General features: G+C 45.5%; 1 protein-coding gene across 2 annotated transcripts in view; it reads left to right on the top strand.

The window, feature by feature from the left end:
* The window catches only part of DPP6 (dipeptidyl peptidase like 6), a 783,164-nt gene that overhangs the window by 692,041 nt on the left and 76,146 nt on the right, over positions 1-14,977 (top strand). For both annotated transcript variants that reach the window (XM_084855092.1, XM_084855093.1), the window contains exons 9-10: positions 11,070-11,224; positions 12,683-12,780. In XM_084855092.1, coding sequence (XP_084711218.1) covers positions 11,070-11,224; positions 12,683-12,780 — 253 coding nt within the window. The remainder of the gene's footprint in view (positions 1-11,069; positions 11,225-12,682; positions 12,781-14,977) is intronic.

The raw sequence follows: 14,977 nt of genomic DNA, 5'->3' as shown, positions 1-14,977 counted from the left end.
CATCTGGGGGCCAAAGGTTTCCACTTGTCAGCGAGGAAAACCACTGGACTCTTCCATTGTACTTCTGAGTGGCTGTCCAGCTAACCAACCACCTGATTTCCCCCTTGGCTCCTTCCAATAACTTGGTGTCCCCCCAAGCTGTGGGAGGCTGGGCTTTACAAGCACCTGGATCTCAGTCAGTTGGACAATTCAGTAGTTGCTCAGATTGCAGGTTAGAAGTTTTTGGCCAGGGGAGAGTGGAAGCATGTTAGGTGCTGGTTGGACAGAATGCCAGAATATAGGCAGAGGGACTTTAAGGTGCATCCTTCTTCCTTTGCTTACGTCGCAAAGTGAGAGCTAGAGGGGAGGTGTAAATAATAGGGGTGTATCCAGAACATCACTTATTCATTTCACTATTTTCCTTTGCTTTCTCGGTGTGGCTTTTTGCATATCTCCTGTACATTTATTTATTTATTACATTTAAATTGTGCCTTTCTTTCCTGGAGGAGAAGGCTATAAATGGCTACTAGTCCTGATGGCTCTGCGCTAGCTCCAGTGTTAGAGGCAGTATGCCTATGTACACCAGTTGCTGGGGAACATGGGCAGGAGGATGTTGTTGCACTCATGTCCTGCTTGTGGGTTTCCTATGGGCAGCTGGTTGGCCACTGTGTGAACAGCATGCTAGATCAGATGGACCCTTGGTCTGATCCAGCATGGCTCTTTTTATGTTCCTATCTGGCATACATAGTTCCTATCACAACAACAGTTGAGTTAGGTTGGGCTGAGAGAAAGCGACTAGCCCAAGCCCATCCAGTGAGTGTCATGGCTGGGTGGAGATTTGAACCTGGATGCACATTTGGGGATCTGAATGTGCCTCTCCCTACCTGGGCAGTTCCTGTACCCAAAATTGTGGAATTTGGAGGATTTCACTTGTACACCCATTGCACACTTAAATTGGATTCCGTTTGCCAATATGTTTGTATGAGAGGGGGGAAAGCTCTTTTCAGATGTAGTGTAAGCACCTAAGATTAACCACTTAAACTGTGATTAATCGCCTTAACTATGGTTAGTTGAAACAAGCCAGCCTCATAAACTATGGTTTGAACTTGGCTTGTTTCCACTAACCATTGTTAAGTTTAGCTAGCTTGTCTGGGTTTGGTTGATGGAGCAAGCTGCAGTTGCTCTAAAACAGAAAGAAAATCCTCTGAAATCCTCTACATAGCTGCACTGGACAAGAAGGGGGGAGCGCACAATCACCAGGCTCAATGCAGATCATTTTTATGACACCAAACAATACTTTAGCATTATATCCAAACTGGCTCAGAGAGAGAGCGAGAGCGAGAGAGAGAGCAGAGGACTGAGATATCATTGTGAAGTAGCCAGGCTGGGATGGAGAGACAGCAAAGTTTAGCTTCAGTGAGAAGAAATTAGCCCATTAAATCAGCCAGGGGTCTGGGCGAAGGGGTACTTTGGTGCAATAGCCCAGTTTAAAAAATATAAAGTGAAAAGGCCTGTGTTGGTGAAGGAGGAGGGCAGAACAATGGCCGGGAAGAAAGACCTCATGACCCCTTTAGTCCAGAACTGCTGCTCATTATATGTGTCAGAAATTGATCATCCTTCCCCTTCGCAATCAACACCACAACAGGCAAAGTGTCAGGCTAATACCACTTTATTTGGCTAGAGACTAGCCTCTCTACAAATGCAGATTCAAGGAAACTCTCAGACTGCCTCAGGCCCTAAGCAACTAATCAACAATCTCCAAGCAGAAGAGATGAACAAGAAGGTAGAGAAGTTGTCAGAAGTTTGGGTATGAACCTCACAGCTAAGCGTGCTTTGCACTCCCTTAGGGTGGCTCCCTCCTATGTTGGCTCCAAAAGAATGGCTGTCCTGGCGGAGCATCTGAGCCCTGCCCTTAACTTTTCCCGCTTCACTTCGCAACAACCTTAGCATCTCTCAAGTCATGCCCATCTTCCTCCTCCTCCTCCTCCTCCTCCTCCACTTGAGTTCCCACGGTGGAAGGAGGTGGCAGGGGCTCAGCCAGGGTCATCTGTTTGTCAAGGCCTTCAGAGGAATCTCTCCCAGCATCTAGGTGCTCTCAGGAGGGTCCCTCCCCCAGGCTTTGATCTAGCAGTTCTAACTCTGACTCAGAATCGGAGCTGCCAGACAACTGAAAGGGCTGGGACTCATCCCTGACAATATGTTTGTAATGGCAGCAGGCAGTGATCAGGAAGTATAAAAGAAACAAGGGGTGGGGCACTACTTCAAATATCAGCACCAGATCACACAAAAACCTCAGATCTGGATGTGCCTTGCATTAAAATGTAGACTTAATAAATATCTATTGCCTCTCCATGTGAGCTGCCATTCAGAACAGTTGGAATACATGATCTAGCCATTACAAAGGCCCAATATTGTGTGTAATAAATATATCATGCACTACATCAAATCTGAGTGGCAGTTCATGCTGGAAGAAAATTGCAGTGAGCCTGGAAATTGTGTAGGCTGAAGGGAAACATGCTTGTTTTTCTTCTTTTTATAAGAGAGGACTATTGATCCTGTTCAATGACAGACCAGGGAGTGGGGGGAGTCTGGTAGCATGATCTTACTGCAGGAAGGTTAATGAAAGCTCCATGTCAAATAATATTAAGAAGAAAGACATGAAGGTGGAAGACGAGTGGTGCATCACTAATTCAAAGCTGTAGTCCTAAATATATTATCCCCTGGAATAATTCGCAGAGTTCATGGAGAGTCATGGCTGGTGTAGCAGCAATGGATGCTAGGGTGGCTGGCCCTGGACTATAATTTCGCCTTGTGTCTGGGGAGATCTGGGTTCAAATCCCTGCTTTTTTGCAAACTCTGTAAGACTTCATCTGCACAGTGGGGTGTTCATAACAGGGTCACTGTGAGAAGTAGCAAGAAGAAGAAGAAGAAGAAGAAGAAGAAGAAGAAGAAGAAGAAGAAGAAGAAGAAGAAGAAGAAGAAGAAGAAGAAGATGATCTGCATTATCATTGTAACCCTTACAACAACCCTGCAAAGTGGGTCAGTCCTTTACAGCCCCATATTACAGATGGAGGACTGAGGCTGAAAGAGAAGGGTTTGGCCAAGGGTACCCAGGTAAGTTTATGGCAGACATGAGATTTGATCTAGTGTTGCATGGCACACACTCTTAGGCACTGAAGTAATAAATATCGCTTCGCACCGTGGTTGTCAGTGAAGACGGCGCATTCCCTAATGTAAACAAGCAGCCTGCCTTACTGGATTAATGCCAGGTCCCCTCTCCAGACAAGTCACAGCAGCCGTTGCCAAAGAAAATGAGGAAAACAGCCAATGTGTCTTTTCCTCTAGCAAGTGACAGCTGGGTTTTGCTGCACAGGGAAGGATGCAGTTGGAGCTCTATTTGCTAGGAGCAACCAGCAGTCCTAGGGCTGGAAGGCAGCTCTCTAACTATGGCTGCCTATATTGACTGGCAGGACCAGAAGCCATTACAGGCGGTGGGGGGTTTCATTCAGAGGGCGATGTGTGATCTCATTAGAAAGTTGAGGGCAGTCTGTGGAGGCTGCGGGCTCTGATGTCAGGAGGGCAGGGATGGTGAATCTGCTCTGGGTTGCAGTCAGAACTAGACAGAACTCTAAAGGAGCTACCCAAGGTGCTCCACCCAGTCCTCAAAACAGGTTCGGCACCTTGGATAGCTCCTTTAGAGTTCTGGACGGTTCTGACTGAAACCCAGAATGGATTCACAACCCCACCAAAATCGGAGCCGCCAGCCTCTACTGAGGATGACGCAGGAGGAGATGGGAAGCACCCTCTGTGTGGAACCCTAGAGCAGGGGGCAGGGCCGACCCTGCCATTAGGCAAAATGAGACAGTCTCTTCAGGCAGCAGGTGCTGGGAGGCAACAGCAAGGTGTTGGAGGAGAGAGCTGTGCACCGTGCGGCCAACTCTGCAACTCCGTAGTTAGCCTGTGGCCTTCAGGTGCAATTTTATTTATTTGTTTGTTTGGTTGTTTGTGTATTTATTTATGGAGGACGCTGTCCCATCATCAGTGTTGAAGGCAGATTCATTGGCCAGCCCCACTGGCTTTTTGTACATGGGATGGAAGGGGCGCCATCTTGTTCTTGCCTCAGGCAGCAAAATGTCTTGGGCCAGCCCTGGCAGGGGGTCTTGAACCTCTCTCAGCCCAAGGGCCAAATTCAATTTTCGAGAAGCTCTCGGGGGCCACCCTCCATGGGGTGGATGGCATCGAAGGCTGAAGGAGAAGGAGAAGGGATGTGGCCATTTGGAGAACCCCAGAGGGCTAGAGTGGCACCCCAGGTGGGCTGGATGTGGCCCGAGATTCAACACCCTGGCCATGGAGAGCCACTGCCAGTTAGGGTAGACAACTAGATGGACAAATAGCCTGACCCCAATAAGGCAACATCCTGTGTTCTTGTTCTGACTGTTGCTATAGGCCCCTGGCGAGTCCTCACTAGTAGCATCATGGCTCCTGCCTCTGCCACCAAGCATCCCCTCATCTTCCTTAGCACCAAAGGCGAGAAATGAGGAAATGCTGCGGGTTCCCTTCAGCTGGAAGGATGGTATCATGTGAACCAGCCTTAGGGATCTTTGAAGATCTTGAGAGCTTGCACCATTTTTATATTCTTTACCCTGGGATGTGTGCACAAAGCTAACCCTGCGGTTGTAGTGCTTTTAGCCCCATTAATAATACAGCTACATTGGCTAACAGCTGCGCTTCTCTGGCTGTTGTATCAGGCTCTCTCTATGTAGAAGTACATATATTTTCTTGGCCTTTATTTTCCTAATGTTGTATCCAATGTTAGCCTAGCTTAAGTCCCACTCATATCAATGGGCCTACTCTAAGTAGGACTGACATTGAATGCAATAGAGAGCATTATAGGTGGATTCCTTTCTTCTCAGTTAAACAATGTTGCCGAACACACCAAGCCTGTTCTACAATCCGTAAGGAGCGACAAGAGGCACCAGGGAATTTGGGAATTATACACCATTCCAAACTTTAACACGCCAAAGTCTTTTTGCCGGTGTGAAATTTCAAATACATCTGGCATTTACCCAATTAAGCTCTCTCTGATGGTTACTGCTTGATGGTGAAACAATCATCTCTTTCAGAAAAGCCATCAAGGAAACCTTGTGCTCTCAGAGGAAATTAAACCTTGTTTTAAAGTGGAGTATCAATAATGTGCGCATATAACTTAACATCATGTGTGCTCACGGTAGTAGATCTTTCTGCAAGATTTAAAGAACATTCGGTGGCATTGCACCACTGTAACCATAGGATGGCCACTAATGCATTGTCAAACAAGAGGAAATGCATCCCCCAAAAAAGAAGACAAATATGCATATATTAATTTATATGTATAAATGCAAATGTATAAATAATGACTACAATTTAAATCGAAATACAGTACATCTCACCATAGCAGGGAAGACTGCAATCAGGTGTCCTGTGTGGCAGTCATGCTGGGTTCCCCCCCACACACACACAGCGTTAAAAGCAAAAGAAAACATAGTACCAAGGATTTGTTGTTGTTGTTGTTCAGTCGTTAAGTCGTGTCCGACTCTTCATGACCCCATGGACCATAGCACGCCAGGCCTTCCTGTCCTCCACTCTCTCCCAGAGTGTGCTCAAGTTCATATTCATTGCATCGGTGATGCTATCTAGCCATCTCATCCTCTGCCGTCCCCTTCTCCTTTTGCCTTCAGTCTTTCCCAGCATCAGGGTCTTTTCCAGGGAGGTCTTTTCCTCTTCACATTAGGTGGCCAAAGTATTTGAGCTTCAGCTTCAGTATCTGTCCTTCCAATGAGCAGTCAGGGTTGGTCTCCTTTAGGATTGACTGATTTGACCTCCTTGCAGTCCAGGGGACTTGCAGTCCAGGGGACTCGTAAGAGTCTTCTCCAGCACCACAGTTCGAAGGCAGCAATTCTTCGGCGCTCGGCCTTCCTTATAGTCCAGCTCTCACAGCCATACATTACTACTGGGAAAACCATAGCTTTGATTATACGAATCTTTGTCAGCAAGGTGATGTCTCTGCTTCTTACTATGCTGTCTAGGTTTGCCATAGCTTTCCTCCCAAGGAGCAAGCGTCTTTTAATTTCATGGCTACAGTCACTTCATGGTTTTTCTGGAATTCTCTTGCTTTCTCCATGATCCAGAGAATGTTGCCGCTTTGATCTCTAGTTCCTCTGCCACTTTGAAACTCAGCTTGTACTTCCGGTACTTCTCGGTTCACATGCTGCTGAAGCCTAGCTTGTAGGATCCTCCTGGGGTGATGTGTGGAACATGCCTACAGTGCCCCTGGTGGTCATGGGAGGGAATGCAGGCTGAGCACTGCCTTCCCTTGTATGGGATAAATCCATTTGCATGTCCTGCCTGTCCATAAATAGCAATGCAATGCGTTTCAGTGGGATTCTTGAATGACACCTGTCATACTTTGAATACCCCACATCCACCCTGCCTCTATGAAAAGGGGGAAGGGTGGATGAGGGGCTGTCTGTAGGGGAGTATTGAGTTTATTTCTCTTTTCTTTCCCTCCCTGTACAAGCCAGCCCCTCATCTACCCCTCCCCTTTTTGACAGAGGCAGGGTGGATTCTTACCTTCTGTGGTCATTATGCAATTTTTCCTGCTCTTCAGAGATATGGCCTTGATGGTGCAAAAGCTAATTGCTATCTATTACTGGGGAAAGTGTCTCCTTATTGTAAGTCTTAAAGGTTTACTGTGATAAAATCTGGCTGATTCCTGAATCGGAGTTGAAATGGGTTTGTCTTTGCTGCATTGAATGTGCCTTATTTATCTCAGTGCTGCAGGTCTGTTTTATGGGACATTCTGTGTAACGTTTTGTCTCGCATTCTGAGGAAGACAGATAGCTGGAAAATATGAACAAAGGGGATCAGGGAGCCCGTAATGGCTGCATCGCTCTGAAATTTAAATGTGCCCGAGTGATGATGCAAAGCAGCCAGGTGGGTCCAATGACTAACCAGCAGGGCATGGTGGGGAGCCAGAAAGGAGGTCGCTTCCTCAAACAGCCAGTGAGAAATAACTCTGCTATCAAAGCTGTCATACCTGCAGGGTAAGTGAGAGAGAGAGAGACGCATAGGGTGGCTACTTACACATTGCCAAAAAAACCCCAGAGGAAATGCATCACCAAGGAGAGAGCATAGGTTCGCATATGCTAATGTATATGTATAGATGCAAATTTAGGAAGAATTACTATAATTTAAAAAGAGAGATGGTACATGTCACCATAGTGGACAAACTGTGAGGAGATGACCTGCTCAGCCCAGGGGTAACTCTGGAGGGGCAGCCTCAAGGCCCCTGCTGCTCTCCCTCCTTACCTTGAGACGGAACCAGGACAGCCCTTCAGAGAGAGGATGCGTTCAAATAGAGGCCTCGGTAAAGTGGGACGCATGGCCAGCCTGCTTATGCATACTAATTCCCACTGAAATCAGCAGAGCATCTAGGTGTGTAAGGACTTGTGGTTGTGCGAGGGCCCACAGCTCAGTGGCAGAGCTCCTACTTTTCAGGCACACGGTCCCACATTCTGTCCTCAGTTTCTCCAATTAAAGGATTTCAGGTGCCAGGGCTGGGAAAGGCTTGTGCTTAACAGAAGAGGAGGAGACCAGTGGAGGCTGGTAGCTCCGATATCAGTGGGGCAGTGAATCAGTCCTTTAGAGTTCTGACTGGTTCTGACTGAAACCCGGCGCCAATTCGCCGCCCCACTGACATTGGAGTCACCAGCCTCCACTGGAGGTGACAACCCTGCACTAGGTGTCCAGCGCTCTGATTCAACAGCAGGCATCTTTATATGATCATTGCGAACACTGTTACATTGGCACATTCCCTGTAATAGCTTCGAACATCCCTGTGTCCACTGCTGGTCTGACGGTAGAGTAAATCTGATTTATATTTTACTTGAGAAGAAAAGTGCTGTAATGATGGCTGCAGTCCTAAGCACGCTCACTCAGGAGCAAGTATCATTACACTCCAAGAAAGGCTCCGAGTGGTTTATTGTGGCACCAGCCGCCTTTGCTTTATTGCGGCATCCTCTTGTGAATTGTTCCATGCTCTTGAAATGAGTGTGTGTGTGTGTGTGTGTGATTGATTGATTCTATTATCAGTTGACTTGTTAGTATGGTTGGAGGTCATCCCATCAAGCTGGGATTCAGGAAAGATCAAAGGAAGGGCTTCTTCACACAGCACATAGTTAAACTGTGGAATTCACTTCCGCAAGATGTAGTGATGGCTGGCAATTTGGACGGCTTTAAAGGGGGATTGGACAAATTCCTGGACGAGAAAGCTATCAATGGTGGCTAGTCCTGATGGCTACGTGCTACCTCCAGTATCAGAGGCAGTATGCCTTTGTACACCAGTTGCTGGGGAACATGGGTGGGAGGTTGCTGGGGAGCATGGGAATTGTGAGTTTCCCTTGGGCAGCTGGTTGGCCACTGTGTGAACAGAATGCTGGACTAGATGGACCTTGGTCCGATCCAGCAGGACTCTTCTTATGTTCTTATGATTTATCCTGCATTGTTCTTTAACCAAAGTATAATTTGCATATACACACGCACCCACACAATTTTCTGAGCCTGCTTCATATATCTGATGGAAGCGGGCATTTGCTTTGAAAGTGTAAGACACACACTATCACAAAAGTGCCACCACACTGGATTCATTCTGAGTGGACATCATGGCCTGTTATTTCTACAGACGAGTCTTCTGCTTGGATTGGTTATATGAGTGCTCCCTTTTTGCAAAGATCCACCATGCGGCAGCATACTGAAAAAAATATCTGTGCAGTTAAATATCATGTGAACATGCCCTCCAGAACCTGCATTAGAATCTCACACGATCTTCTCTTGAAGTGCTTCATTAAGTCTGAGTGAACTGACAAAGATGTTTGCAGAATAAAGTAATTCCTAATTAATGCTGAAGTGTCAAGGACTTGCCAGCCCTCTCACTTTATTCCCATCAGACATTTCATTAGTGAATCATACCTGATATAAAAAGCTTTTTTAAAAAAAATGGCCTTAAAAGAGAAATACAAAGAATGAAATGGAAAATGATCCAACAATACATTTCAAGCAGTGTTTTTTGTTTTGTTTTTAACTTGACCAGGACACAGAAGTATATTTACAAAAATAAATATTGTAAATTTTCACAGTTAAATAGCCATTGTTGGAAAGGCTGAGACACTCCTGGTACATTCTGTCATGTGCGATGGTAACAATTGGTTTCTGCATTCAGTTCCAGCGTCAAATTTCTAGGACTATAGCTCAGTAATTAAAATTGGGATCCTAGAATAGCATGACTAAGCGTTTTTCCTGATGGGCTAAAGGATTTGCTTCACAAACAACTTAAAGTATGGATTCTCACCACTGCCTGAACTGATTGCCCAACAATATGGATTGTTCAGTACCCAACATATTTAGTATGGTGCACTTATGGAAAAGGTCCACTTTCTCTAGATAAGACTGTAGCCAAACCAGCTAGAGCTGGTAAAACCACGCCTGACCAACAACGTCTGCACCTTCAGAGTAAGTGCTGAGTCCAGAAGAACTCCCAAACTGTGTGCCAGGCCCATCCAGAGGCAGTTGCACACCTCCATGTAGACCCCCCACCCACATCACTTCATTCTTGTCTGGATTCAGTGTCAACTCGCTTGCCCTCATCCATCCCAAAATTGCCTCCAATGCATTCTTTTGTGCTGATTTAATTACTATATAAAATGAAGAAAATCCTTGTGTTTTTGTAACTGCATTATTCCCTCAATAATAAAAACACCTCCAACCCCCCACCCCACCCCACCTCACCAGGTGTGTTTTGCTTTGTTTTATCTTTCCTTGATCTACGTGAGTTCATGCTACACTCCATGTGAATGAGTTCTTTCTTTCCTGCATGGATTAAATTGCACATGGCAAATGGGTCACCATGTGTGTCATTTGTCACAAGCACATAATTATTTGATACCCAACTTTCAATGTCTGAATGTTAGATTCTGCCCTGTTGAAATTTGGATTCTGCCCTGTTGAAATTTGGAAAAGGGGAAAGGATTCTATCAGTCATATCAACAATGGACACTTACCTTTGTAACTAAGGATGCAATCCTATGCATGTTTAGACAGAAAAACGTCCTACAACTCCCAGAATTCCCCAGCCAGTCAGCTGGTTGGGAAATGCTGGGAGTTGTAGGGCTTTTTTCTGTCTAAACGTACATAGGATTGCATCCTAACTTTTGCATTTTCTTCATGCCGTTGTTGCAGTTATTACCCCTCCTTTAATCCTTTTTTGTTCCTAATACTCTAGAGCATTCCCTGCAAATGCTATTTGAGTAGGAAAATATTAGCTTTCTTGCTTGGGTACCTTGGGTGTAATGACTTTGCCTAGTGTACTATATTCTGAAATTGTGGAGGGCAGGGAGGGGGAGGAGTTCCATTTGGAAGTTCCATTGTTTGACGTGTCACCCTAGCAAATATATAGATGGAGTATGGAAATGTAAAAATATAAAATATACATGGATTGTAAAAACAGGTGTGCAGTGCAACCTTACATATGCTTACTCAGAGAAGGTCATACTGTGTTCACTGGGGCTTACTCCCAGGCAACTGAGTCTAAGGAACACAGCCTAAGGAACTAGCTCTTCCAAAATACTTCGAGGGTGCAATCCTATGCATGTTTAGACAGAAAAAGTCCTACAATTCCCAGCATTCCCCAGCCAGCATGGCTGTCTGGGGAATGCTGGGAGTTGCAGGACTTCTTTCTGTCTAAATGTGCATAGGATTGTGCCCTTAGTGGGACATAACAGTCACTGGAATCAACAGCTATACATTCCTCATTTCCCTTCCTCCACGATGATGAAGTATTCTTTTGGCATGATGTAACACAAATCTAACGGAGGTTGGAAGACCTCTATGTTCGAAATAATACCAGCTTGTGCTTCAGTATTCTTTGCTAACTTCTTTTCCTCCTTGTGAAAGGCTACAAGTAGATTGGGATTTTCCACCTCTCTGCTGTTAACGTTTCCTTGTTCACTGCCATTTTGAATCTCACAGTCTTCTTTTCCCCTCTCTTGCATATGCAGAGGAGATCCTGAAGACCCATATTGCACACTGGTGGTCCCCAAATGGCACGAGGTTAGCATATGCAACTATCAATGACTCCAGAGTCCCCACAATGGAGATCCCCATGTTCACGGGCAGCCTTTACCCTAAAGTGGAAACCTACCATTATCCAAAGGTAGGATAGTTTCAAGTTATCATTCTAATTAACCTTCAAAATTTATTTATTTTTTACTTTTATCTGATTAAAAACTGAACATAATAAGAAAAAACAGATTAGTTTCTTAATGAATACTTTAGCTGCAGTCCTAATCACGTCAGAGCTGACTTCCATGATCACATAACAGCTCTTAGATCAGGGGTGTTGAAACTTTTTCAGCCTGGGGCCAAATTCCATTTTAGAGAAGTTCTTGGAGGCTGCATTCCAGTGGTGGGGGTGTGCAAAGGCAAAAGGGGCAGGGCCCAAACCCAACCTATTGTAGCTTTAAGCTCTCATAGCCAGTTACTAGGCCTTAGAGAGAGGCATTTCAACATAAGATCATAAGAAGAGCCATGCTGGATCAGACCCAGGGTCCATCTAGTCCAGCATTCTGTTGACACAGTGGCCAACCAGCTGTCGACCAGGAACCCACAAGCAGGGCATGAGCGCAACAGCACCCTCCCCCCCACCATGTTCCCCAGCAACTGGTGTACATAAGCTCACTGCCTCTGGTACTGGAGGTAGCTCATAGCCATCAGGACTAGTAGCCATTCATAGCCTTTTCCTCCAGAAATTTGGAGGAAACCTTTCAGAATGGGGAAAAACCTGCACAAAAGCCAGGAAACCACCAAATGATCAGTCGCCAGAGGAAAGAGGGTGGGACCAGAAGAAGGGAGATATTCCATTGGGGGAACCCCAGAGGGGTGGATTTGGACCCAGGATGGGCTGATTTGGTCCCTGGCCTTGAGGTTCTGCATTCCTGTCTTAGGTGTATGTTTTCCTGCAAAGCTGTTGTCAGTGGCTTCTGGTTGAGCAGAGGTCCAGTGGGGTGGGGAGGGACGGGAGGGGCTGCCTAACCCTTTTCTTGCCAGATGTTTGTTTACTCAAAATCACACACACACACACTGCTTTCCCATCCATGAGGGAAAAGATGCAATAGTCTTGAGAAAGGATACAATCCCATATGATAAACTTTTGAGGTGCTAATGACTCCATGGCCAGAAGCTACTTTGCTTTGAAGCTGAAAGTTAAGCTAATCTGTGAGTTGGGTTTCCCCACCCCCAAAGTTAAACCATCCATAACTGCTTTGCATTAAAACAACAACAACACTGTGGAAAACAATTACGGAACTATGGGTGATATGTACTTTGACCCTCGGTTGTTCTAGTCCTTAGTCCAGTTCTAAAACTTGCTCTGCCTAGCACCAGCATCCTTATTTATTTATTCCCAATTATCTTAGTTATTAACGAATTGTGGGTTGGATCCAGACCTAGTCATGGTTAGAGTGCACCCATTGAAATCAATGGGACAAGTCGTGCCTAACATAACTCCCATTGATTTCAATGAGACTGCTGTTAAGTGTGACTGAGTCTGAATCCAAACCGACGTAGTTCATTGAACAGTTTCTTATTGTTGCATCTTTGTTTTGTCTTCTAGGTCGGAACAGACAATCCAAGCATTTCTTTACATGTGATCGGTTTGAATGGGCCTACTCATGATTTAGAAATGACTCCTCCTGATGATCCAAGAATGAGGTCTGTGCTGTACTAGCTAAGGATGAGGCCCTGAGAGTATGGTGTACCACTACTGTCATTAAGGGTGCAATCCTATGCATGTTTAGGCAGAAAAAAGTCCTACAACTCCCAGCATTCTGGCTGGGGAATTCTGGGAGATGTAGGACATTTTCTGTCTAAACATGCATAGGATTGTGCCCTAAATCTCCCTTGCTTGCTCTTACAATGTCTAATGCTACTCTCTCTCCCTTCCTCCTCCTTTCTTGGGTGCTGATGTGATTTGCTGGCAAAGTGGGTCTGGCTATGCAGATTTCTTATAGCCCCCCTGGTTGCCATTGGCTTACTTTCTCTGGTGTCATAGTGAGACTGACCTTGTTGGCCTGGGGCACCTCAGTGCTTGCGGAGAGGGACTTTGAAACAACGACAACAACATCTGAACTATGATCCACCTGTATGAAACTGAGCCCAGTCTTCTAGGACAGAACTCCATAGAATTCAAAATGAATTTTCCATTGTCAACTTGGTGTAGATCAAGACGGTGTTCCTCGATAACAGCCCATGCCTCTGTATTGGGCTGTGCCATACTGAGAAGTGGTGCTGCTGGCATTGTAGCCCTGTAAGTCCTCCTCATTCAGACTGGTTAGCCAACCTTGAGTGCTTCCAAACAAGGAGTTGGATCCAGATCTACACTGGATTGGCTGTGCTGACAGAAGTGGATTTCCCTGTCCCCATCCTTCCTATGGCAGCCCTTTTAGTCCCCTGGAAATGCTACATGGAGAGTCAGGAGAGTCTGATGAATGGGTGAGCTGTGGTGTAGGGGATCACCAAAAATCAGGTGGAGGGACCTTCCACGAGCTTAGGTCTTCCTCTCATGGAAGGTCTCTGCCTCTTGCAGAAGGCAGATCCTGGATCCTACCCAAGACTTTTATTTTATTTATTACATTTATATCCCATCTTATTTCTTCTTGCAAGGAACCCAAGGCAGCTTACATGATCATCTTCCTCTCAATTTTATCCTCTCAACAACCCTGTGAGGTAGGTTAGGCTGAGAGTCAGTCACTGGCCCAAAGTCACCCAGTGAGCTTCATGGCTTCATGGCCGAGTGGGGACTAGAACAATCGCCCTAGCTCATTCACAGAATTTTACAGGGGGTCCACACATCATCGTCTTCCATTTGTAACCCTCCTATGTTTTCCCACCATTTCCTCTGTCTTTTTTTCTTACCCCAGAAAATCTGTTAAGGAGGGATAGAAGGAATAGCTGCACAGTGTCTTTTGATTGTTAGCCCCAGGAGTTATCCATCTCAAAGCACCAAGCAGGCGTGATTTGGAAATAAATCCTTTTGGAAACAATGGGATTTCATGTCAGCATAACCGTATGGAAATGGTGCTTACGCTCTTCAAAACCTCTGATTAACTAAAAGCATTGGATACCCTCCAGGGAAGCTGAATCAATGAGTTTGTGCTGTATCATGCATCTAATATATTGCTAAAGTTAATCTACACTCTGTGGAGTACATTATCGGTCTCAAATTTAATTTAACTTTTCAAGCTTACCTTGAAGTCTACCGAGATGAGCTAGGTATTCAAAAGTTAAATATTTAGACAATGCCAGGGTCACCCAACTAGCCCGGAGAGTGGGACAAGGAGCTGATCCAAATGTGCAGAGAATGCATAAGCTATTGTTCTTAGGAATGAATGCCAGCGTTAACACTGAAGTGAACTCTAAGACTGATCAGAGAACTTGGCCTGCTTATAGGCCCCAGCCTGCAACCTCGAGTAGTTCTGGGATTATAACTACTCAATATTAGGAACAGTTTCTTTGCTTCATGGGTTTGTTTCATCATGGCTATTAATCCTGTTGTTGTATTGCAAGAATCCCAAGACATCAGAGACAGCTCCTTAAATGCTTCTTTATTCTAGGCCTTCACTAGGCCTTTCTTAAAACTGAAACTCAAGCAAACAGTCTCACTCTCCAATCCTCCTCCCTTCCACTTCCTCTTCCTTCCCACTTCTTTCCATGCCTCCGAACATGCAGTTCACTTACCACAATACCACACCTAGCCAGCCCAAATCATATGAATCAGAAATACATCATCTACTGTCACAATTATGCAGACCACGCAAACTGCTCTAGTAACGGAGGTCTCCAGTGCGCTGCATTTGGTGCCTGCCAGATTCCCTACCTCTCCTGAAATTTATTTTATTTCTTCAGATTT

Source organism: Heloderma suspectum, chromosome 5 (assembly GCF_057233095.1).
Source record: "Heloderma suspectum isolate Gila_16-S chromosome 5, 16-S_ref, whole genome shotgun sequence".
In the NCBI taxonomy this organism is placed as follows: domain Eukaryota; kingdom Metazoa; phylum Chordata; class Lepidosauria; order Squamata; family Helodermatidae; genus Heloderma; species Heloderma suspectum.
Note: the sequence above shows the minus strand (reverse complement) of the source record. Positions and strands in the feature narration are given on the sequence as shown.